This window comes from Hypomesus nipponensis, chromosome 11, assembly GCF_054491055.1.
Source record: "Hypomesus nipponensis isolate SF chromosome 11, ASM5449105v1, whole genome shotgun sequence".
NCBI classification, from domain to species: Eukaryota; Metazoa; Chordata; class Actinopteri; order Osmeriformes; family Osmeridae; genus Hypomesus; species Hypomesus nipponensis.
In genome coordinates this window covers 890,833-914,769 of record NC_140371.1, presented here as the reverse complement: position 1 = coordinate 914,769, position 23,937 = coordinate 890,833, and the positions used below count along the sequence as shown (strand labels likewise).

The 23,937-nt window shown below is 49.0% G+C and overlaps 1 protein-coding gene across 1 annotated transcript in view; it reads left to right on the top strand.

Annotated features, from left to right (window-relative positions):
- The window catches only part of LOC146267632 (neurexin-1a-like), a 195,087-nt gene that overhangs the window by 130,739 nt on the left and 40,411 nt on the right, over positions 1 to 23,937 (top strand). Inside the window, exon 18 of the mRNA XM_084709264.1 lies at positions 21,458 to 21,629. Coding sequence (XP_084565390.1) covers positions 21,458 to 21,629 — 172 coding nt within the window. The remainder of the gene's footprint in view (positions 1 to 21,457; positions 21,630 to 23,937) is intronic.

Sequence of the window (23,937 nt, the reverse complement as noted above, 5' to 3'; positions counted from 1 at the left end):
AGTAGCCTAGCCTATCGATTAACGTAGGCCACTCGGAAACATGTAGGCCTACACCGTCTGCTTAATTTGATCTTGATAAGCTAAGCATTCTGTAGCAAATAATAACAATATACCCGCTATTTATTAATTAAAACTACTTCAGCATAATAATGCACCTAAAATACAAACGTGAGCAAGGGCAGCAATTGCTATCGAATCGACATGTGCAATTTCGCTAGCAGGGGAAGAATAGCCTACAAACAACGAAAATCAGCAGTTAACTTTTTAATTTAAATTAGCAAGAACTATAGACTTATACAATAACAGGCTTACATGAACTGACAACATAAGTTATACAATTTACAGTTCTCAAGGACGCACACATGCAATCTGCGGTGTGAAGCGCGTGTCCTTACTATTCTCCAACATGCACTCTAACAATCACTGCTGATAGACGGCCTGTCTTGTACAGCTCTATTTCTGATACCGTGGCGGCAGAAATTTTGCGGGCCGCCACAGAAAAATCTACATAGCGGAAACACTGTTGACTACAGCAGTTAGACTGTGTAGACCACAGCAGTTAGACTGTGTAGACTACGGCAGTTAGACTGTGTTGACTACAGCAGTTAGACTGTGTAGACCACAGCAGTTAGACTGTGTAGACTACGGCAGTTAGACTGTGTGGACTACAGCAGTTAGACCACACACACAGACTCTCTCACACACACTCTCACACACACACTCTCACACACACGTACACACACTGCAGGCCGGGAGGGGGGGTGGGGGTGATCAAGCCTGTTATTGCTCTTCTCTTCTCCTTCCCCAGACCCCCCAGGTCCTAGAGAGAGTAGGATCACTTTGTACCTCTGCTTCAGGCTCCAGCTGGATGTGTCTGCAGCCTGAAGCATTACTCTCCTAATTCCCTGCTTTACATAACGTTGTCAGGAAGAGTGGATGGATTTGAATTTCATTTACAAAAGGAATTACTGTTGTGGAGAGGCTTCAACACGAGCCACATTACTGAACTGAGCCATATCTGAATCTTCTGGGGACCCAGACATTACATTGAGAGGAGGGGGAGGGTGGAGGAGAGGGGTGGAGAGGTTACAGGAGGAGAAGAAAGGAGGAGAAGAGGTGGAGAGAGTAGAGGATGGGTGCGGAGTGGAGCGGAGCTTGTGATTAAGTACCAATATTTGTGGTACTTTTTTCCAGTTCTGCTCTGAGAGGAAAGAGTCATGCCACTCATGCCACTGTCATTAGGGTTATCTGTCTGTGTTAGGGTTAGGGTTAGAGTGTGTGTGTGTGAGAGAGAGTGTGAGAGAGAGAGAGAGAGAGAGAGTGAGAGTGTGTGTGTGTGTGTGTGTGTGTGAGAGTGTGTGTGAGAGTGTGTCTGTGTGTGTGTGAGAGTGTGTGTATGTGTGTGTGTGTGTGTGTGTGTGTGTGTGTGTGTGTGTGTGTGTGTGTGTGTCATAGCGTGCCTGATTACCTGCTACTAGACAGTCCTGGTCTCTGGGGGGCGGGGCCAGATCTCACGCTAAGCCCCACGGTCCAATTAAAACACCTGCTGGGGACCAATCAGCTGCAGAGCTGGTGCTGAGCTGGATCTGCTGACACGCTATCAGCCTAGCAACGACCAGCCCCCTGCCTTAGCAACCCCCAAATACTCCACCCTAGCAACCACCAGCCCTCCGCCCACTATGGCTCTGTGGCCCCTCCTTCCCCCAGGTGATGAAGTTTGTTGCATCTGTAGTTTGTCTAACACTCTGTTGCCGTAGCAATGTACCAACCGTTCTCCTTGCCTTTGCTGCTGTGCCAACTGTTACCATGGCAACAATTTATATCTGCTCTCTAGATCTTGTTCCAATGTAGTGTCGCTGATGTTAACTCATATCTCACACACACACACACACACACACACACACGCACACACTGGCCGGTGAAAGGATCTTATCTGTCTACCCCTGAACACACTGAGCACGTTACAGTCACAAAACCAGCAGTGTGTTCTGTTGAGAGGAGAGGAGGAAAAGAGTATTAACTCTCCTGACCTAGTTTAGTCTTGTCCTCTTACCTCAGTGTATGATGGGTCTATGCAGTGTATGATGGGTCTAGCACATACATCCACTCTGGTCAGAACTGACCCCAAACACTCGCATCCTATTGATCATGGTCACAACTGTGTGTGTGAGCTCACACGCATGAAACCAATGTCCAAGACCTCTCTCTCTCTATCTCTCTCTCCCCCCTCTCTCTCTCCCCCCCCTCTCTCTCTCTCTCTCCCCCTCATCCCCCTCTCCTCTCCTATTATTATGGTCTGTATCCTGAAAGTAGTTGGTAATGGCGCCACACTAAGAGCTTCCACTTATTGTTAATTAATTCCACCCAGCACAGTCTACACCACACACACACTTCCTCCCCCTCTCAGTAGCGTCATTTCAGCTTTATTTCAGGACACCAGATTTAGCGGAAGTACGGTCCGTCTCCGCGGTAACAGATACTGGCAGCAGACTGGAAGTATCACAGTACCGAGCGTTAGCGACCATCGCCTGAGAGACCATCGCCTCAGAGACCATCGCCTTAGAGACCATCGTTAAGACTAGAGAGTGAGAGGCAGATCAGGTGGAGGGGGAGGGAGAGGAGGAGGAAGAGGGTCGGGAGGAGGTGGAGGAAGAGGGGATGAGGGTGGGGGAGGAGAAGATGCAGGAAGAGGCTCGGGAGAAGGGGGGGTGGAGGAAGAGGTCACCAGATACCGTAAGAAAAATCCCAATGACACACCACCAGAAAAGATCCTTTTCTCTCCTCTCTCTCCTCCTCCCTCCTTCTTCTCCCTCTCTCTCCTTCACCTTATCTCTCCTTCTCCTTCTCTCCTCCTCCCTCCTCCTTTCCCCTATCTCCCTCTCTCTCCTCATCCCTCTCTCTCCTCCCTCTTTCCTTCTCCTCCCTCTTTCCTTCTCCTCCCTATCTCTCCTTCTCCCTCCCTCCCTCTCTCCTCCTCCCTCTCTCCTCCCCTTCCCTCTCTCTCTTATCTAACAGGAAACCTGACAGGGTGTTCATGTCTCTGGGACCCTCAGGGCTCGCACGGCATTGTGGGAAGACTGTGGAGGTCTTATCTCTTCTGTTATTACCCAGAAACATACCCTGCCTATCTCCTCCATCACTCCATTCTGCTGCCACTGAAAACATCCACACGGGAGGAGAGAGGGAGGGAGATGGGGGAGGGAGTAGGTGGGAGATATATAGAGGGCAAGATAGAAGACAAGAAAGAGAGGACAGGAAGAGGTAGAAAGGGAAATAAGGAGGAAGAGAAAGGAGAGCACAAATTAGAAAAGGAGAGGAGAGACGGTGGGAGAGAGAGTGGGACGGAGAGGAATGAGAGAGTGGTGGTGAAGAAGGTAACAATGCTATCTGTTCTCCTTTGTTAGCTCTCAGAGATAACTGATACTGGAGATAAGTTGGAGGGAAGGAGAGAAACGACAAAAGAAAGAGAGAGAAAAAATAAAGAGAAAAAATCTAATTAAAAGGAAACTGCACACACTTTCAGGGGTGGAGGACGATGAGGAGGAGAAGGAGGGGTAGGAAGAGGAGGAGGAGGAGGAGGAGGGGTAGGAAGAGGAGGTGTGGGAGTAGTTGGAGGAGTGGGTCGGAGGAGGAGGGGTAGCTAGAGGAGGAGAGGTAGATGGAGAAGGAGGGGGGGTAGATAGAGTAGGGGGAGGGGAGGTACATAGAGGAGGGGGGAGGGGGTAGATAGAGGAGGAGGAGGGGGGGGTAGATAGAGGAGGAGGAGGGGGGGTAGATAGAGGAGGAGGAGGGTAGATAGAGGAGGAGGGGGGGGTAGATAGAGGAGGAGGGGGGGGTAGATAGAGGAGGAGGAGGGGTAGATAGAGGAGGAGGAGGGTAGATAGAGGAGGAGGGGGGGGTAGAGGAGGAGGAGGAACAGAAAAGTTGTCAGAGGGAACTCAAGTGAGCAGTGTGTCTTGGTGAGATTCTTTTTAATGCTAATCCTGACATTGTGGCATTGATGGACTCAAAGATGGTTTGAAGTAATCTTTGACTTTAAAATTCAAGTACAGGAGGAGTCCTGTGTCTGAGGTCAGAAGGTGATGGTCAAAAGGGAGAATGGTTTGTCCCAACTCTCCCTCTTCTATTCACACCCACTGAAGGTGTAGCCTTGTGTTCGGCTGGTTCACATGATTCCAAATTACAAAATGTAGTTGAATGATTGTGTTATAACGTTATCTTCATGTAGATATCAAGAATGATTTGGGTTATCTTGCAGTCAGAAGAAGTCATTACTAAAATCAACATTAAAGTAAACAACATTAAAAGAAAGTAGAAAACATCCCCCAGATATTCCTCTCATAACTCTCCACCTTCTACTCTTGTGAAGGTGAAGTCTTGAAGTACGAAAGGATTATATTTCTGTTCACTTCATGGCAGGTTCCTTTATTTGAAACTCCCGCCACAACCTGCAGGAACAGCTGGAGACTGTCCAATCCTGACGTTCTGAAGCTGCTGGAGAGATAACAGGCTGTGACGTGCAGACAGGAGTGGGCCCTCTGTACTGCAGGAGGACAGTGGAGGGTGTGAACAGGGCTGATTGTGTTCTTCTGAGGTGATCCAAGGAGATGACCCTGCTACACTGTGAGACAGTAGTTACCATCAGCATCAAGACCTTGATGTGACCAGATCACTGCTGAGTTCCATCTCTGTCAGAGTGTGTGTGTGCGCTTCAGTGAGTTTAAATGGTTCAATGAGCTCATCAGAAGAGTAATAAAGCAGCCTGACATTTACAGCTACACAGGGTCAAGGAGATGGAACACGCCCCTCCATCCATCCCTCTATCCTTTCATCCCCTCCCCCCTTCTTCCATCTCTCCCTAGCTTTTCCATCCATCCCCAACTCTCCCCATCTCTCTCCATCTCTCCATCTCTCCCCGCCTCTCCATCGGTCCTTCTCTCTTTGCATGCTTTTCTCCATCCCTCCCTCTATTCCTCCCTCTATCCCTCCTCCATCTCCCCATCCTTTGTGGAGAGACATCCAATGCTCCAGATGTAATTACAACACCCAGAGTGGGACCAGAATGTTGATCCCTCCTGACACACACACACACACACATACACACACACACACACACACACACACACACACACACACACACACACACATACACACACACACACACACATACACACACACACACACACACACACACACACACACACACACACACACACACATACACACACACACACACACACACACACACACACACACACACACACACACACACACACACACACACATACACATACACACACACACACACACACACACACACACATACACACACACACACACATACACACACACACACACATACACACACACACACATACACACACACACACACACACACACACACACACACACACACACACATACACACACACACACACACACATACACATACACACACACACACACACACACACACACACATACACACACACACACACATACACACACACACACACATACACACACACATACACACACACACACACACATACACACACACACACACACATACACACACATACACACACACACACATACACACACACACACACACACACACACAAACTATGGGGACATCCATGTGCTCAATGGCATGAACAATACCACCAGGGCCAGCCAGCACTACTCTGTGTGTGTGTCTGGGCCCTGCACACTAGCCAGCAGACTTTCATAACTCCAATGTGGCACTAAGGGATTGGAGAGGTTGCCAGATTTGCAGTTTATCCCCCTTTGGGTTCATCATGTCTTTGATGAAAGTTGATGAAAGTTGAGCGCTTGTGAAGAAGAGCTGACAGCCACTGTCCCTTCGGCAAACTTACTAACACTTTCTGTCTCTTTGTTTTCTACTGCTGTGTTTCTATTTGTGTTTGTTGTGTGTGTGTGTGATAGATGTGTGTGCGTGGTCTGAGTGCGTGTGTGTTTTGGGTGAATGCTTGTGTGATGCTTGTGTGTTGTGCTATGCAGGGAATAGCCAGTGTCTCCTCTTCTCTCCTCCTCCCACTCTCCTCTGTCCTCCTCTTCTCCCCCCCCTCTCCTCCCACCTCCTCTGCTCCCCCCCTCCTCTGCTCCCCCTTCCTCTTCCCCCCCCTCTCCTCTCCTCCCCCTCCTCTCCTCTGCTTTCCTCTCCTTCCCCCGCCTCTCCTCCCCATCCTCCCCTCCCCCGTCCTCTCCTCCCCCTCCTCTCCTCCCCCCTACTCCCCTCCTCCCCTTCCCCCTCCTCCCCTTCCCCTCCTCTCCTCCCCCTCCTCTCCTCCCCCTACTCCCCTTCCCCTCCCCTTCCCCTCCTCTCCTCCCCCCTCCTCTCCTCCCCCCTACTCCCCTCCTCTCCTCCCCCCTACTTCCCTCCTCTCCAGTTCTCTCCTCCCCCTCCTCTCCTCCCCCCTACTCCCCTCCCCCTCCTCTCTTCCCCCCTACTCTCCTACTCTCCTCCCCCTCCTCTCCTCCCGTCCCTCTCTTCCACCCTCCCGCTTCTCTCCTCCCCCCTCCTCTCCTCCCCCTCCTCTCCTCCCCTTCTCTGCTCTCCTGAAGCAACAATGATAACAATAATAGTAATCAGGAGACAAAAAATAATGTTTGTCAAACAATGACTAATATTAAGAAAAAGTACAACTACTTAGAATAATTAGTGTGCACATTATTGTTATCTCTTTTTTCTATATAACAGTTTTTCACAATTGCTAAAACTTTTCTTAAAACCTTCACCCATTTTCTAAATACTTTAAACAGAGAACCAAATCTTCAAACTACATTCACAAAACTTCTGACTCTTCTGATAAAATCAAGCACTCACCACCAAACCATTTAATCTATGTTCAAAATCAAACTATGCTTTCTGATCATATACACAGCCAATCTGTATAGAGCATTCATTAGAGCTAATGACACTGTGGCATGAATGTCATTAGACACAATCCAGATGTTTTTAGAACACAATGTCCAGGGCATCTAGTTACAGAAATTATACAACTTGGAACTGTGAATAAATGGCATACTGTAATTGCCGTAAGTAGTACAGTATTGAGGGTCTTTATAGTCAGCACAGGCATGAAAATACTGTAGTCTTAACTTCAAAAGCCTAAAGAACAAAGACAACTCAATGTAAATCGTATTACAGCAAACTCAAAATAGTTTGTCAATGTAACTCTGAACTGGCTTATATTCTGGTTTGATCACATCATTAGAAACAAATGTGAACAATTTTGAGTAATTTTGTGTTAAAGATGTTGTAGTTGTGCTTACCATTTTGCAACATAAGTGCATCACAGTGCGAAACGTGTTGAAGTTAGAAGAGTGAGGGAAATATTTAGTTTTTCAAACAGAGTGAATACAATTTGCAAATGGTGTCTAACTGCCTAAACTTGTTTAAGGTTTTGCTAGAAGAGTGACTGATTCGACTAGGCCACTCAGGCCACTGAGAATTTGGTGCAGAGAATTAGATTTAATAACAGGATTGTGCCCATTTTAGGCGTGAAATAGCGGGTAAAGACAAAACACCGAATTTACAAAGGCAGTGCACTTGAGTAAAAACGCAGATTACCGCTGCTGGGAGGGTATAAGGGAAAGTGGGTGTGTATATTTCTAGCTCCTGTTTGCTGAACTTTATTTTTCTTTTCCTTGAATCACCCATGGTGGCAGTAACATGCAGGTGAGTATTAACACTAATGGACGCTGATTGCCCGACGAGGATCTGGTTTGATAAATACCACGCAAAATGCGGAAATACACTGTTCGCTATTTGCGGTTGGGTAAAGGGGCAGATTAAGCTGCGGTTGCAATGTTAGTAAATGAGGCGCGCTTAGTGTTTTAGCAATTCAGAAGAACTGTATTGGCATGCTTGCTATCAACTTAGGTTTGCTACGTAGACATGAAACATGTCAAAAAGTACTTCTCTTCCCGAAAGCATTGCTATTACTTTCTGCAAAGTTTCATTGCACGATTTAGGAAATATTTCATTTCAATTTGTGGAGAAAAGTGCTGGCACGAACCAGCTAACTAGCCACGGTCCCAAACATCACAAATTTCACAACAGAAATATAACTGCAAGCAGTAATGGCGGATTCCTCCAAAAATTGCGAACCATTGAAAAATGTATATTCTTCACAAATTGCCACTGTATAGAAAAAACAATGCTGCAGACTTAACAATGAGATACCAAATCTGACCAAATCCAAATATAGCTGCACACAGCAATGAGGTGGCCAAGCAGTCAAATGACCCCGAAAACATTTAGACAACCTCAGAAGAGGGTAACGAGTACACGCAGCAAGTTTGGTGTCAATCCATTAAAGATTTGCTGAAATACGACCCAACTTCCTGTTTGCTGGCTTAACGGCATCCTAATTGCCTGTACCGGGCAAACGGTTTTGAAAATCAAAAAACCATGTGATAGCTTTTGTGAGGCTTGGTCTGAAGATAATCTCTGCCAAATTTGGTGAAAATTGGACAACATGTGTAGGAGGAGTAGAGAAAAAACTTTTTTCATTGAATTCAAAATGGCGGCCGCATCAATTCGGCTATTATCACAAATTATTATGAGTCACACACGGGATGTCCCAAGATATCATGAGACAAAGAAATCACTTAATAAAGGCAAAACAAATCTATAGTTATTGGCCAAAACACATTTCTGCTTCCTGCGGCCACGCCCAGTTATCACATGACACTAAATTGTGTGGACATCTTCAGAAGATGGTTCCGAGTCATCTTACCCAGTTTGATGTTGATATCTCAAAGATTTGCTGAGATTTGATCCAATTTCCTGTTTGGTTGCTTTGTTGCCGATTTTGATTGGCTGTACCGGACAAACGGTTTTGAAAATCAAATATCCTTTGATAACTTCTGTGAGGGTTGGTCTGATGATGATGTGTGCCAATTCTGGGGAAGATTGGAAAAAAATTGTAGGAGGAAGGAGTAGGCTTTCAAAGGTTTTTGATAAAACCGGAAAATCTATATAACCGGAAATGGACGCCATGGTGTGCGTTGAACTCGTCTTGATCCATAGAATCCAATGGTACTTCATTTTTGAAAATCAGTCATACGGTTCAAAAGTTACATGTGTAAACACAAGTCCAACTTTGACCCGTTGGTGGCGCTAGCCTGGTCTAATGGGAGACATGAAACTTGGTGTAAGTATAGAAGTAACTGTCCTTAATGAGTGTGCCAAATTTCTCAAAAAGTTACCATATGGTTCTAGGGGCTGCCATTGACTCCCATGGTACAAATTACAAATAATAAAAACACCAATAACAATAGGTTTCCTCCTTACGGAGGAATCCTAATGAGCCCGCATGTGTTAACAATAATGCCTACAATCTGGTACAGTCCACACAGGGACCACTCGGTGAATGTCTTTATGCATTTTGCTAGCTGCTTTGCTAAATTTTACTGCCAAAAAATACAGACCAAAACCTCACTCCTCCCCCTGTCTCTAAGGCTGGGAAAAACTGGGAAAATCTCTGTTTGTTTGTGTGTGTGTATTTGTGTGTTCACGTTTATCCACAGTCATCCCAGGATTATCTGGAGCACTGGACACTGCTAAATTCCAAATTTTGCAGGTGTCCTTTTTACAATCCAACAGAGTGCAGTGAGATGACAGAGAATTTCAATTGTGGTCATGATAAATATAGGTACCAAAACCATTGAAAAGTACTGTCAACACTAGCTGCATCACAGGCACTGTGCACTATCTATAGTTCCAGAAATCTGTGTCTGTCACCGACATCATTGCGGGCACTGTGCCCTATCTATAATTCCAGGAATGTGTGTGTGTGTGTGTGTGGGCCACCAATTTTATCAAGGTTCAGGCACTATGCACTATCTATACTTCTGTGTTTGTGTATTTTAACTGACATCTTGATCACCGACTGCATCACAGGCACTGTTTACTAGTCATCATTTAATTTAGGACAATTTATATAATTTACTTTCACTCTTAGTATTTTGAAGTGTAAACAAGAAGCCACAAATGTATGTTTTGTGCTTTTTAATTCAATCTTCATAAATAATAAGTATAGATACTTATTTAAAAGATGCAGAAATGTCAGGTGTAACCGTCTCTGGAGGAGGGGATCCCTCTCTGAATTGCTCCTCCCAAGGTTTCTTCCATTTTTTCTCCCGTTGGGAGTTTTTCTGACAGTTTTTCCTTGTCTTCCTAGAGGGTTTAGGTTGGTTGAGGGGCAGTTCTATGGGCGTATGTGAAGCCCTCTGTGACATGCTTGCGTGTAAAAAGGGCTATACAAATTGATTTTATTTGATTAGGTGTAAAACTCTTGTCCTTCTCTAAATATTTGGACATTTTATATTTGTTTAAATAATGTTTGGTGGTGATGTGGTTAAATACACGACTCCAGCTGTGACAGCCTCAAGCACACTATTTAATATTTGACATTTGACCTTCTTTAGTTTATATGATGTGCATAATACAGAATATAAGTGAAAAAATAAAATATATATATTTACATGTGTCAAAAAACTTCTCCTCCCTTCTACACTCATCTCCTCTCCTTTCCCCTCTTTCCTCGTATCCTCTCCTCCTCTCTCATCTCCCCCTCTCCTCAACTCTCCTTCTTTCATCTCTTGCTCTGTCAGAAGTTAAAACTGATGATGATGACCAGTAGTGAATTATGTTTTTTTATTATACTATTGTGTGACCAGTGTTTTTGCTTTATTCAACACACGCACTGACACATTCCGTCCCTAAGCAGTGGAAGCTGTAGTTGTTGCTAGGTGGATCGATACCTGCTGTGATAGTGTTCCTGGTGTCCCATCAGGCAGGAGATTCAAGAAGCCATGGATTACACAGATTAAATGTCACTGTCTGTCTGTCTGTCTGTGCCTGCCTGCCTGCCTCTCTAGTCTCAGTGCAGCATCAGAACCACATATGCAGTTTCTCATACTTACACAACAGTCTGATGGAGGTTACATAATTCACATCACTACCTCACATCACTACGACAGGCTGAAGATCTGCTCATCTGTACTCACACATGACAGACAAACGGGCGGGCGGGCAGATTTTGTGAATGTTGGAACAGAACCTCTCCAGATCTTTGTGTGTGTGTGAGACCGAGGAGAGGAGGTAGCTTGGCCGAAGTGAGGAGAGAGAGAGGGAGGAAGGAAGGAGACACAGAAGTGAGGAGAGAGGGAGGAAGGAAGAGTGATGAGTGAGGAAGGGGGGTGGAGTGTGGAGGAGGGAGGGAGGTACAGCTCTGGGAGTGTGGAGGGGGGAGGGAGGGAGGTACAGCTCTGGGAGTGTGGAGGGGGGAGGGAGGTAGAGCTCTGGGAGTGTGGAGGGGGGAAGGAGGGAGGTAGAGCTCTGGGAGTGGGGAGGGGGGAGGGAGGTACAGCTCTGGGAGTGTGGAGGGGGGAGGGAGGTAGAGCTCTGGGAGTGTGGAGGGGGGAGGGAGGGAGGTAGAGCTCTGGGAGTGTGGAGGGGGAGGGAGGTAGAGCTCTGGGAGTGTGGAGGGGGGAGGGAGGTACAGCTCTGGGAGTGTGGAGGGGGGAGGGAGGTAGAGCTCTGGGAGTGTGGAGGGGGGAGGGAGGGAGGTAGAGCTCTGGGAGTGTGGAGGGGGGAGGGAGGTACAGCTCTGGGAGTGTGGAGGGGGGAGGGAGGTAGAGCTCTGGGAGTGTGGAGGGGGGAGGGAGGTAGGTAGAGCTCTGGGAGTGTGGAGGGGGAGGGAGGGAGGTACAGCTCTGGGAGTGTGGAGGGGGGAGGGAGGGAGGTACAGCTCTGGGAGTGTGGAGGGGGGAGGGAGGTAGAGCTCTGGGAGTGTGGAGGGGGGAGGGAGGGAGGTACAGCTCTGGGAGTGTGGAGGGGGGAGGGAGGTAGAGCTCTGGGAGTGTGGAGGGGGGAGGGAGGGAGGTACAGCTCTGGGAGTGTGGAGGAGGGAGGTAGGTAGAGCTCTGGGAGTGTGGAGGGGGGAGGGAGGTAGAGCTCTGGGAGTGTGGAGGGGGGAGGGAGGTAGAGCTCTGGGAGTGTGGAGGGGGGAGGGAGGTAGAGCTCTGGGAGTGTGGAGGGGGGAGGGAGGTAGAGCTCTGGGAGTGTGGAGGGGGGAGGGAGGTAGAGCTCTGGGAGTGTGGAGGGGGGAGGGAGGTAGAGCTCTGGGAGTGTGGAGGGGGGAGGGAGGTAGAGCTCTGGGAGTGTGGAGGGGGGAGGGAGGTAGAGCTCTGGGAGTGTGGAGGGGGAGGGAGGTAGAGCTCTGGGAGTGTGGAGGGGGGAGGGAGGTAGAGCTCTGGGAGTGTGGAGGGGGGAGGGAGGTAGAGCTCTGGGAGTGTGGAGGGGGGAGGGAGGTAGAGCTCTGGGAGTGTGGAGGGGGAGGGAGGGAGGTAGAGCCATGGGAGTGTGAGCGTGTTTGTTCAGGCTCTCTCATGCCGACCCGTCCAGTCTGGATGATGAACTGAGACCGCTTCTGGCTCACAATGGCAGGATGGCTTCTGGCGAATGAATGACTTATTCATGAGCGGACCACAATGCTTTGCGCCTGTTCTCCCAGGGGTTTTGTCACCTGATGCTGGTGACCAGAGCTGAGAGACAGGACACACACACACAGGACACACACACACATATCTGAGGTTCATAAAAGACACACACTGACTGTGGGTTGAGGCTATTGCGTAGCAACTGACAAACTATTAAAGAGCCAGATATGAATAAGTCATAAGCTACACTGCTAGCCTGCAGAGACATGGAGACCACAGCTGTATACAGTTATATACTGGGAAACCAGAGCTGTATACAGTTATATAGTGGGAGGGCAGGGGGCTGCATACAGTTATATAGTGGGAGGGGAGGGGGCTGCATACAGTTATATAGTGGGAGGGGAGGGGGCTGTATGCAGTTATATAGTGGGAGGGGAGGGGGCTGTATACAGTTATATAGTGGGAGGGGAGGGGGCTGCATACAGTTATATAGTGGGAGGGGAGGGGGCTGCATACAGTTATATAGTGGGAGGGGAGGGGGCTGTATACAGTTATATACAGGGAGGGGAGGGGGCTGTATACAGTTATATACAGGGAGGGGAGGGGGCTGTATACAGTTATATAGTGGGAGGGGAGGGGGCTGTATACAGTTATATACAGGGAGGGGAGGGGGCTGTATACAGTTATATACTGGGAGGGGGGGAGGGGGCTGTATACAGTTATATACTGGGAGGGGGCTGTATACAGTTATATACTGGGAGGGAGGGGCTGTAAACAGTTAAATACTGGGAGGGGGGGGTGAGGGGGGGGGGCTGTATGCAGTTATGTACTGGGAGGGGGGGGGCTGTATGCAGTTATATACTGGGAGGGGGGGCTGTATACAGTTATATACTGGGAGGGGGGGCTGTATACAGTTATATACTGGGAGGGGGGGCTGTATACAGTTACATACTGGGAGGGGGGGGCTTTATACAGTTATATACTGGGAGGGGGGGGGGGGCTGTATACAGTTATATACTGGGAGGGAGGAGGGGGCTGTATGCAGTTATATACTGGGAGGGAGGAGGGGGCTGTATACAGTTATATACTGGGCGGGGGGAGGGGGCTGTATGCAGTTATATACTGGGAGGGGGGAGGGGGCTGTATGCAGTTATATACTGGGAGGGGGCTGTATACAGTTATATACTGGGAGGGGGGAGGGGGCTGTATGCAGTTATATACTGGGAGGGAGGAGGGGGCTGTATGCAGTTATATACTGGGAGGGGGAGGGGGCTGTATGCAGTTATATACTGGGAGGGAGGAGGGGGCTGTATGCAGTTATATACTGGGAGGGGGGAGGGGCTGAATGCAGTTATATACTGGGAGGAGGGAGGGGGCTGTATGCAGTTATATACTGGGAGGGGGGAGGGGGCTGTATGCAGTTATATACTGGGAGGGGGGAGGGGGCTGTATGCAGTTATATACTGGGAGGAGGGAGGGGGCTGTATGCAGTTATATACTGGGAGGGGGGAGGGGGCTGTATGCAGTTATATACTGGGAGGGAGGAGGGGGCTGTATGCAGTTATATACTGGGAGGGGGGAGGGGGCTGTATGCAGTTATATACTGGGAGGGAGGAGGGGGCTGTATGCAGTTATATACTGGGAGGGGGGAGGGGGCTGAATGCAGTTATATACTGGGAGGAGGGAGGGGGCTGTATGCAGTTATATACTGGGAGGGAGGAGGGGGCTGTATGCAGTTATATACTGGGAGGGGGGAGGGGGCTGAATGCAGTTATATACTGGGAGGGAGGAGGGGGCTGTATGCAGTTATATACTGGGAGGGGGGAGGGGGCTGAATGCAGTTATATACTGGGAGGGGGATGGGGGCTGTATGCAGTTATATACTGGGAGGGGGGAGGGGGCTGAATGCTGTTATATACTGGGAGGGGGGAGGGGGCTGAATGCAGTTATATACTGGGAGGGGGGAGGGGGCTGTATGCAGTTATATACTGGGAGGGGGGAGGGGGCTGAATGCAGTTATATACTGGGAGGGGGGAGGGGGCTGTATGCAGTTATATACTGGGAGGGGGGAGGGGGCTGTATGCAGTTATATACTGGGAGGGGGGAGGGGGCTGTATGCAGTTATATACTGGGAGGGGGATGGGGGCTGTATGCAGTTATATACTGGGAGGGGGGAGGGGGCTGAATGCAGTTATATACTGGGAGGGGGGAGGGGGCTGAATGCAGTTATATACTGGGAGGGGGGAGGGGGCTGTATGCAGTTATATACTGGGAGGGGGGAGGGGGCTGTATGCAGTTATATACTGGGAGGGGGGAGGGGGCTGTATGCAGTTATATACTGGGAGGGGAAGGAGGACAGTGTAGCGTCTGATAGGCTGGCAGTGGGCAGCGTCTGATAGGCTGGCACTGTGGAGCGTCTGAAAGGCTGGCAGTGGGCAGCGTCTGATTGGCTGGCACAGTGGAGCGTCTGATAGGCTGGCAGTGGGCAGCGTCTGATTGGCTGGCACAGTGGAGCGTCTGATAGGCTGGCAGTGGGCAGCGTCTGATTGTTTCTAAGAACTTCCCCATCCTGGGGAGAGAGAGAGAGGGGGAGAGAGGGAGAGAGAGATAGGTGTAGACATCTTTAATAGTTCCTGGTTTGTTCATAAATCTAGGTCACACTACTGGTCCTCTCCCTTGTGCCTCACCAATCCAGGGAAGGGAGGGAGGGCTGAGATAAAGGGGTGGTGACGGAGAAGAATAAAGGGAAAGGAGGGATGTGTGAGGAGAGGACAGGCAAGGGAGTTTGGATCCGAGATGAGAGGAGGGGAGTGAGGACGTGAGAGGGAAGATGCTGCTGCAGGAATGACACACTGAGCTGGAGGAACATCTTAGAGTCTGACAATAAAACCAGTCCATGAAATTGCTGGTTGCATTTCTCAAACCTTCAGATTGATGGTGGCAATATCCCAGCATGGCAGCCTCCCAGTCCTGTAGATGTATTAGGAAGTAACACTGTAGACTCCAAAGTAATCCTCATCTCCTCCCACACACGCGGAGGGGAGAAGAGGGGAGGGGAGGGGAGGGGAGGGGAGGGGAGGGGGGAGGGAGGGAGGGAGGGAGGGAGGGAGGGAGGGAGGGAGGGAGGGAGGGAGGGAGGGAGGGAGGGAGGGAGGGAGGGAGGGAGGGAGGGAGGGAGGGAGGGGGTGGGGGGGACTGGAACCTCATCCGTCTGCTGTTGGTCTGATAGATCTGTGACTGCATGAATATTCAGATGGAGCACCATCTTCATGTTACATGATGAATATATATATGAACATCTGGTCTTCAACTACTTAGCTAAAGGGCTGTGTGTGCGCTCTACATGTGTCTGGGCGTGTCTGCGTCACTCTCTCTGGTCTATCTTCTCTTTGATCTCTCTCTGGTCTCTCTCTGGTCTCTTCTCGTCTCTGGCCTCTCCCTGGTCTCTCTCTGGTTTCTGTGATCTCTCCCTGGTCTCTCTGTTCTCTTTCTGGTCTCTCTGGTCTCTCAATAGCCTTTTCTGGTCTCCCTAGTCTTTCTCTGGTTGCTCTGGTCTCTCTCTGGTCTCTCTCTCGTCCCTCTCTGGTCCCTCTCTGGACTCTCTCTGGTCTCTCTCTGGTCCCTCTCTCGTCCCTCTCTGGTCCCTCTCTGGTCTCTCTCTGGTCTCTCTCTGGTCTCTTTCTAGACTCTCTCTGGTCTCTCTCTGATCTCTCTCTGGTCTCTCTCTGATCTCTCTCTGGTCTATCGGGGGGACGGGGGAACATATGAAGGACGACCGAGTGGCTCCTGTCATAATAGTATATACAGTCAACTGAAACCTAAATTGATTTTTGTGAATGAGAGTTCATCTGTCTGCTGACCTGTCCTAATAGAATGAGCCGGTCAGAGGAGGGAGAGAGAAGAGAAAATATATTTTCAGAAATGGTTCTTCCAGAAATAAGACCTTGCTCCCTCTTCACTCACAGACACGCAAACCTTCTTTCTCTCGCACACACACACACACACACACCTGCTTCAGAACACTCCAGTCTGATGCACCCTGCTCTCTGTCTTTCTCTCTCTCTGTTTCTCTCTCTCTGTCTCTTTCTCTCTCCCTCCCTCTCCTCCCTCTTTCTCTCTCCCTCTCTCTCTTTCTCTCCCTCCCTTTCTCGCTCCCTCCTTCTCTCTCTCTCTCTCTCTCTCTCCCTCTCTCTCTCTCTCTCCCTCTCTTCCCATCCCTCTCCTCTCTCTTGCCCAAAAGTATGCATGTCTTCTCATCTAAAGTTAATTGATCAAACCCTGTCATTTTAATGGGCATTAAGTAGCATTTTCTAGTATTTTCGTACTTTGAGCATTGTTGGAGAAAATGTTGTTCATTTTCAATTTCATCTGAGTCACAGTGTTTGCATTACCTTTGCTCTTTAGCCAACTATGTCTTTCTATGGTGACCTTTCTCTAGGTTATGGGCACTGACTGTACATCGTTAAGTTAATTATTTTCCTGTTTCTGTCTTTATTTCGTTTTTAAAGTTTTTAAATTTAGCTAATTCAATTTCTATATTCAAAATGCTGTAACATTCAAGTTTGTGATGTATCTCGATTTCATTTTTCCAATAGGTATTATATGCATTATGATTATTATTATCAAGACTCATTATCTGAGTTTTGTTGATTAACATATCACCCATATTCATTTGATGTTTTATTGCTTCTTGTTCTAAGGGGTCAATCTTTGTGTTCCTCTGTTTGTTTGAAAAGGCCTTGTGATGCAGGCGTTCAAGGTCACTTTGTGCCAAGTGAATCTTAAACTTACTGGCCCTTTTTTCTAAGGAGTGTGAGAAAGGGACTCTTCCAATTTCTGTTCTACTTGCAAGGTTTGGGGCATTTTGGGTAGGTCAAGTACAGTCAAAATTCTAAGTGTAACATTTCAGTTGGACTTTTGTCCCACATGCTTTGGGCTCCCACATGTCACTGCCTTAGAGCAGGAATGGTTTTAGGATTGAGTCAAATATTACAGTCCAAATTCTGAGTGAAGGGTTATAGTTACGTATTCATTTCTTAATTTCATAGAGGGCTCCTCTCTCACACTCTCTCCCTTTCCCTCTCACCCTCTCTCTCACTCCCCCTCTCTCTCCCTCCCTCCCTCTCTCTCCCTCCCTCCCTCTCTCTCTCTCTCTCTCTCTCTCTCTCTCTCTCTCTCTCTCTCTCTCCCACCCTCCCTCCCTCCCCCTCTCTCTCCCTCTCCCTCCCTCCTCCTCCCTCCCTCTCCCTCCCTCCCTCCCTCCCTCCCCCTCTCTCTCTCTCTCACTCCCCCTCTCTCTCCCTCCCTCCCTCCCCCTCTCTCTCTCTCTCACTCCCCCTCTCTCTCCCTCCCTCCCCCTCTCACTCACTCCCCCTCTCTCTCCCTCCCTCCTTCCCCCTCTCTCTCTCTCTCTCCCTCCCTCCCCCTCTCTCTCTTTTATTCTCCCCTTGTAGCATCTTATCTCAGAACATGATTGTTAAAATACTGGTACTGATTCTGATACTAATACTGGTATTGATACTCACATTGATACTAGTATTGATACTGATATGAATTCAATCTCCAACGGCCATCCTCTTTCCATACTATAAAGAGAACTTGTTAAACCCTGTAAACTGAGGCAGTTTCTGACTAAATGCACACAATGTATTAGTGATCCTCTGGGGAGGGCTTACAGTCTGCTGAAGGAGGCTATTCAAAGCAGACTTTTAATTGGCTCTGTCTCCTTCTTCCTGCTCCCAGAGTAACAACTCTAGAAAGGTCTGAGTTCAGGGTCTGTCCTCGGAGAAGGACTCCATAGAGAAGCACATACACACATACACCGTTACCTTATGGCAAGCGATACCGAACCATCCGGTCTCGCACACGCAGGCGTTCAAGGTCACTTTGTGCCAAGTGAATCTTAAACTTACTGGCCCTTTTTTCTAAGGAGTGTGAGAAAGGGACTCTTCCAATTTCTGTTCTACTTGCAAGGTTTGGGGCATTTTGGGTAGGTCAAGTACAGTCAAAATTCTAAGTGTAACATTTCAGTTGGACTTTTGTCCCACATGCTTTGGGCTCCCACATGTCACTGCCTTAGAGCAGGAATGGTTTTAGGATTGAGTCAAATATTACAGTCCAAATTCTGAGTGAAGGGTTATAGTTACGTATTCATTTCTTAATTTCATAGAGGGCTCCTCTCTCACACTCTCTCCCTTTCCCTCTCACCCTCTCTCTCACTCCCCCTCTCTCTCCCTCCCTCCCTCTCTCTCCCTCCCTCCCTCTCTCTCTCTCTCTCTCTCTCTCTCTCTCTCTCTCTCTCTCTCTCTCTCTCCCACCCTCCCTCCCTCCCCCTCTCTCTCCCTCTCCCTCCCTCCTCCTCCCTCCCTCTCCCTCCCTCCCTCCCTCCCTCCCTCCCCCTCTCTCTCTCTCTCACTCCCCCTCTCTCTCCCTCCCTCCCTCCCCCTCTCTCTCTCTCTCACTCCCCCTCTCTCTCCCTCCCTCCCCCTCTCACTCACTCCCCCTCTCTCTCCCTCCCTCCTTCCCCTCTCTCTCTCTCTCTCCCTCCCTCCCCCTCTCTCTCTTTTATTCTCCCCTTGTAGCATCTTATCTCAGAACATGATTGTTAAAATACTGGTACTGATTCTGATACTAATACTGGTATTGATACTCACATTGATACTAGTATTGATACTGATATGAATTCAATCTCCAACGGCCATCCTCTTTCCATACTATAAAGAGAACTTGTTAAACCCTGTAAACTGAGGCAGTTTCTGACTAAATGCACACAATGTATTAGTGATCCTCTGGGGAGGGCTTACAGTCTGCTGAAGGAGGCTATTCAAAGCAGACTTTTAATTGGCTCTGTCTCCTTCTTCCTGCTCCCAGAGTAACAACTCTAGAAAGGTCTGAGTTCAGGGTCTGTCCTCGGAGAAGGACTCCATAGAGAAGCACATACACACATACACCGTTACCTTATGGCAAGCGATACCGAACCATCCGGTCTCGCACACGCAGACTGGACAACAGTTTCTTTCCAAAGGCCATCAGGCTTCTGAATAGACATTGATATGGACACTGATACACTTCTCACTAGTCACTTTACACACTGTCACTTTCAGCAACTGGTTGCGCACTATCAGCAATATTGCACTAAATTTACCCCACTTGTCTTTAGCTTAGTATAGGTTTATAAGGTTAGTATAGGTTATTATTAGGGCTGTCAAGCGATTAAAATATTTAATTGACTTCATCACAAAATTATTAAATCTATTTAATCTGTTAAAATGTTACCCCAATAAAAATGTTTTTTGTTGAAATAACATTAAAAGGGTTAGGGTGTACTTAACTTCAGATAGGCCTAACTGGATGATTAAGTCCGTATAACAAGTTCAGATGTAACACAACTTAAATTGTGAGGATGTTTTATTCACTCACTAACTATACTGCTGTAAATAAACATCCACAAAATTAGACTTGTTATGGAATATAAAATACATTTAAGACATGTTGTCTCATAGCCTATTACGATATCGTGCTCCATAATATTCAAATCTCACTCAAACATACTTCATATACTTAAGCAACCACAGATGGACCTAATATTGAACAATACAGTTTATATCTTGTTGAACCCAGTCAGCTGCTCGCTTCTTTTGCAAGTGTTGTCTGCCATATATTACCGAAGCGAACGCTGCTACCGCTAACGCTGCTAACGCTGCTGCTCGCTGTGTGCTTTGCTTGCATGTGATAGTTTAGGCTGGAAGTACTCTGGCGATAACTAAACTCAGCCTGACAATCAGTACACACAGTCTTAGTTTTGTCAACCAAGCCGTCTCGCAACTTTTGGAAGTGGAAGTTCCCATCTAAAAGCCCTCTCTGCATCATTCAGCTACCGTCGGCAGTCGAAGTCATGTGACGACAGGTGACTCCCAGGGTCAAAAAGAAACTGCGTTAACGGCACAATTTTGTTTTGTCGCGTTAAAGTGAGATTGCGTTATTAACGCGTTAACTTTGACAGCCCTAGTTATTATGTGTATTAGAGGTTTAGTATACTGTATTGTATATTGTATATTATGTTGTATATTTAGGAGGTTTATTATATTTTAGCTTATCATAGATGTAAACTATGTTCTGAGTACTTAATTGTCATGTTATGCCAGGTTGCTTTGCATTGTCTTGTCCCAAGAATTTCAGTGCCCAGTCTGACCTTGGGTTGTTCCATGCATCTGACAATAAAAGACTTGAACTTGAGCTATGTTAGGTAAGGTTAGGTTAGGGTTAGTCACAAACGTTTATGATTGTTGCTTCTGGCTCTACACACCCGAGAGCGAGAGGAAGAAGGGGGAAAGAGAGGGAGGGAGAGTGGGGAGAGAGAGGGAGGGAGGGAGGGAGGGAGGGAGGGAGGGAGGGAGGGAGGGAGGGAGGGAGGGAGGGAGGGAGGGAGGGAGGGAGGGAGGGAGGGAGGGAGGGAGGGAGGGAGGGGGTGGATGTTGAGAGGGAGAGGGAGGGAGAGGGTGGATGTTGAGAGGGAGAGGGAGGGAGAGGGTGGATGTTGAGAGGGAGAGGGAGGGAGAGGGTGGATGTTGAGAGGGTGGTTGTGCTGACTGGATAATGATATGCACTGCTTTGCGCTGCTGGGTTTATCCTCTAAGCAGATGGTCTGTCCTCACACACACACACACACACACAAATTCTGCTCAGCCCTATCTTGTAAGTCAGGTGACTTTATTAACCCCCCATTCTCCCTTGTGTGTGTGTGTGTGTGTGTGTGTGTGTGAGACAGGTTGTCGTGTACTGACAGGACCGGAACATGTTCTAAAGTCTGTCTGTCAGTGTTCAATGTAAAATCAGTAGCAGTGTAAAACAAAGATTGATGTCTTAATATGAATGTGATCATCATCATCAGTAACGGCTCTTCAGAAAAACCCTTCCTCCTAATGAGGCCTCAAGGGTCCCTGACCCCTGACCCTAACCAGCTCTGCCTCTATGTCCACAGGAGAAAGGCAACATTGCTGTGGTGTTCAACGTGGGCACGGATGACATCAACATCCAGGAGACGGCTAAGTTTGTTAACGATGGGAAATACCATGTAGTGAAGTTCACGCGTAGCGGTGGCAACGCTACACTGCAGCTGGATGATTTACCTGTCATAGAGCGCTACCCTACAGGTGAGCACGCACACGCCTCGCACACGCCTCACACACACACCTAGGCCAGAGCGTCAAGGTGATGGGAAACACACAGCATCCTTATTGCCATGCATTTATCTTTGACCTGTTATGAGAAGCGAGTAGCTGGTGCCGCCGGGGGCAGAAGGGGGGAGGGAGATGGAGCAGGGGAGGTGGTGTGTGTGTTTAGAGAGGAGGTGTGTGTGTGTAGAGAGGTGGTGTGTGTGTTTAGAGAGATGGTGTGTGTGTTTCGAGAGGAGGTGTGTGTGAGTAGAGAGGAGGTGTGTGTGTTTAGAAAGGTGTGTGTGTGAGTAGAGAGGTGGTGTGTGTGTGAGTAGAGAGGAGGTGTGTGTGTTTTTAGAGAGGTGTGTGTGTGAGTAGAGAGGTGGTGTGTGTGTGAGTAGAGAGGAGGTGTGTGTGAGATTGTCATGGTCTGGGAGTGTTCTGTACCCTTTATCAGAATCTGCAGAATGGACACTGGTGGGGTGAGGAGGAGGGAGGAGCAGGGAGGTGGGGTGAGGAGCAGGGAGGAGGGGTGAGGAGGAAGGGTAAGGAGCGGTGAGGTGGGGTGAGGAGCAGGGAGGAGGGGTGAGGAGCAGGAAGGAGGGGTGAGGAGGAAGGAGGAGCAGGGAGGAGGGGTGAGGAGCAGTGAGGTGGGGTGAGGAAGAGGGAGGAGCAGGGATGTGGGGTAAGGAGTAGTGAGGAGGGGTGAGGAGGAGGGATGTGGGGTGAGGAGCGGTGAGGAGGTGTGAAGAGGATGAGGAGGGGTGAGGAGCAGGGAGGAGGGGTGAGGAGCGGTGAGGAGGGGGGAGGAGCAGGGATGTGGGGTGAGGAGTAGTGAGGAGGGGTGAGGAGCAGGGAGGAGGGGTGAGGAGGAGGGATGTGGGGTGAGAAGCAGGGAGGAGTGGTGAGGAGTGGTGAGGAGGGGTGAGGAGGAGGGATGTGGGGTGAGGAGCAGGGAGGAGGGGTGAGGAGCGGGGAGGAGGGGTGAGGAGGAGGGATGTGGGGTGAGGAGCGGTGAGGAGGTGTGAAGAGGATGAGGAGGGGTGAGGAGCAGGGAGGAGGGGTGAGGAGCGGTGAGGAGGGGTGAGGAGGAGGGATGTGGGGTGAGGAGCAGGGAGGAGGGGTGAGGAGCGGTGAGGAGGGGTGAGGAGGAGGGATGTGGGGTGAGGAGGACGGGTGAGGAGGTGTGAAGAGGATGAGGAGGGAGGGAGGAGGGGAAAGGAGGTGTAGGAGGGATCAGGGCTTGGATGGTTGGAAGGTTAAAACTCTCTCTTTCTCTCCCATTTATCATATTATACTAACTAGACTAATCACCTTTATTCTCACACCCATTTCCACACACATCAACTCATTAGTATCCCTCCCTCCCCCAGCTGTGATGTGATGGGAGGTGACAGAGGACAGATGGGAGCTGAAGACAGGGCTGAGTTGGAAGAGATTCTAGAGCAGTGTGGACAGAGGGACCATTCTGCAGCTCTACAGTCATCTTATTAAAAGCCCACATTCCTCCTCTCCCGCCCTGCTTTCCACCCTTTCTCCTCTCTTCCTCCCCTCGTCTCCTCATCTCCTCTCCTCTCCTCCTCTCCTCCTCTCCTACCTTCTGTCTTCATCATAGCCACCACTTTCTTATCTTTCTTATTTCATCTTCCTTCCTCCTTCATTATGTGGAGCACAAAAGGCTGTGGAGCCAGGGAGGGGGGGAGACAGGGGGAGAGGGAGTAAGAGAGAGGATGAGAGTGGGTCTAGGGTTGGGAGCGCTGATGGAAGTAAGCTGGGACAACGGTGGTCAGGGCCCCCAGGGCATGAGGAGCACTTTATCACTGCAGCCATGACAGCAGCAAACACTCTTTATGGAGCTGGACTCATCCTCCCTCTTACACTGTTACTGGAGCATGAGGCACTTCCACACTCTCTCTCTCTCTGTCTCTCTCTGTCTCTCTCTCTGTCTCTCTCTGTCTCTCTCTGTCTCTCTCTGTCTCTCTCTGTCTCTCTCTGTCTCTCTCTGTCTCTCTCTGTCTCTCTCTCTGTCTCTCTCTGTCTCTCTCTGTCTCTCTCTGTTTCTCTCTGTTTCTCTCTGTCTCTCCCTGTCTCTCTCTGTCTCTCTCCGTCTCTCTCTCTGTCTCTCTCTGTTTCTCTCTGTCTCTCTGTCTCTCTCTGTCTCTTCCTGTCTGTCTCTGTCTCTCCCTGTCTCTCTCTGTGTCTCTGTCTGTCTCTCTCACACACTCTCACACACTCTCACACACACTCTCTCTCACACACACAAGACTTACACACACACTCAAACACACACTCACTCAGACACTGG